At 49.4% G+C, this 1,478-nt stretch overlaps 1 protein-coding gene and 1 pseudogene across 1 annotated transcript in view; both read left to right on the top strand.

The window, feature by feature from the left end:
* Window positions 1–1,478, top strand: part of P4HA1 (prolyl 4-hydroxylase, alpha polypeptide I) — a 92,146-nt gene that overhangs the window by 14,383 nt on the left and 76,285 nt on the right. Inside the window, exon 2 of the mRNA XM_012663214.1 lies at window positions 325–514. Within this exon, the coding sequence (XP_012518668.1) occupies window positions 325–514 (190 nt within the window). The remainder of the gene's footprint in view (window positions 1–324; window positions 515–1,478) is intronic.
* LOC105825439 overlaps window positions 576–1,478 on the top strand; it is a 1,702-nt pseudogene continuing 799 nt past the window's right edge.

The following is a 1,478-nucleotide window of genomic DNA, read 5'->3' as shown; positions in this document are numbered from 1 at the left end:
CATCATAGCTCACTGCAACCTCTAACCATGCTCAAGTGATCCTCCTGGCTCGGCCTCCAGAGTAGCGGTCCATGCCACCATGCTCAGCTGATTTTTTAATTTTTTGTAGAGATGGGATCTCTCTGTGTTGGCTGGTCTTGAACTCCTGGCTTCAAGCGGTCCTCCTGCCTCAGCCTCTCAAAAGTGCTGGAGTACAGGCATGAGCCACCATGCCAGGTCTATAATTTTACTTTAAAAAGAAATTGTAGTGATAGTTTAACTCAAAAACCTCTAGTCTATTTTTTTTCCTGAGTGCTTTACTGAATTGTATTTTTTCTTATGAAGTGTATGTACAACTCCACTTTTATGTTTTACATCTATAGATGGGCAGAGAAGTTAGATCGGTTAACCAGCACAGCGACAAAAGATCCAGAAGGATTTGTTGGGCATCCTGTAAATGCTTTCAAGTTAATGAAACGTCTGAACACTGAGTGGAGTGAGTTGGAGAATCTGGTCCTTAAGGATATGTCAGATGGTGAGTCTGAGGAGACTAATGAGCCAAAAAAAGTAAAGCAAGATTGCTATCACTTATAGAAATGCTAAAATTGGGGATAGATTCAGTTCCCAAAACATCAAATGTTTGGTGTTGTAATTGGATTATTGCAGGTTGCATTTGGTTTGACTAGAATGAATTTAGTCAAGATTGTGAATTCTTTGATTGGAAAAGAAGTAGTTTCTGTTGTTGGTAACTAACACCGTGGGGCTGGCGGCCAGCGGCTCTCTCTACTACTTCAACTACCTGGACTCGACCGCGTACGCGCCGTCTGAGCTCCTCGGTGGCCACCTCTTCCCGTCTGGCCTCCTCAGTGCGCAGGCCCCCGCTGCCCTGGCTGCGCACCCGAAGCTCTTTCTGCTGGAGAACGCCAAGCTGGCTGGCCTGGCTGCGGACAAGTTCCCCCATCCGGCTCCCTATCCCCATAAGGAGTGCTTGCCGGCGCCGCTGGAGCAGGTGCTAAAGGAGAACTCGGGCCTGACCGCTGAGCGCGGCGGCATCAAGGGCCACAGCAAGCTGCCAGGGGACTCAGCTGATGGCAAACCCAAAAACTTCACCTGCGAGGTGTGCGGCAAGGTGTTTAATGCTCATTATAACCTCACCCGCCACATGCCGGTCCACACCGGCGCCAGACCGTTCGTGTGCAAAGTCTGTGGCAAGGGCTTTCGCCAGGCAAGCACACTCTGCAGATACAAAATTATCCACACCCAGGAAAAGCCGCATAAATGCAACCAGTGCGGCAAAGCCTTCAACTGCAGCTCCACGCTCAACACGCATATCCGCATTCACGCAGGCTACAAGCCCTTCGTCTGTGAATTTTGCGGCAAAGGCTTTCACCAAAAAGGGAACTACAAGAACCACAAGCTGACCCACAGCGGCGAGAAGCAGTATAAATGCACCATCTGCAACAAGGCCTTCCACCAAGTCTACAACCTGACCTTCCACA

The sequence above is a fragment of the Propithecus coquereli genome, unplaced genomic scaffold (assembly GCF_000956105.1).
Source record: "Propithecus coquereli isolate 6110/MARCELLA unplaced genomic scaffold, Pcoq_1.0 Scaffold80, whole genome shotgun sequence".
NCBI classification, from domain to species: Eukaryota; Metazoa; Chordata; class Mammalia; order Primates; family Indriidae; genus Propithecus; species Propithecus coquereli.
The sequence above is the reverse complement of the archived record's forward strand: the minus strand, read 5'-3'. Positions and strand labels throughout refer to the sequence as shown.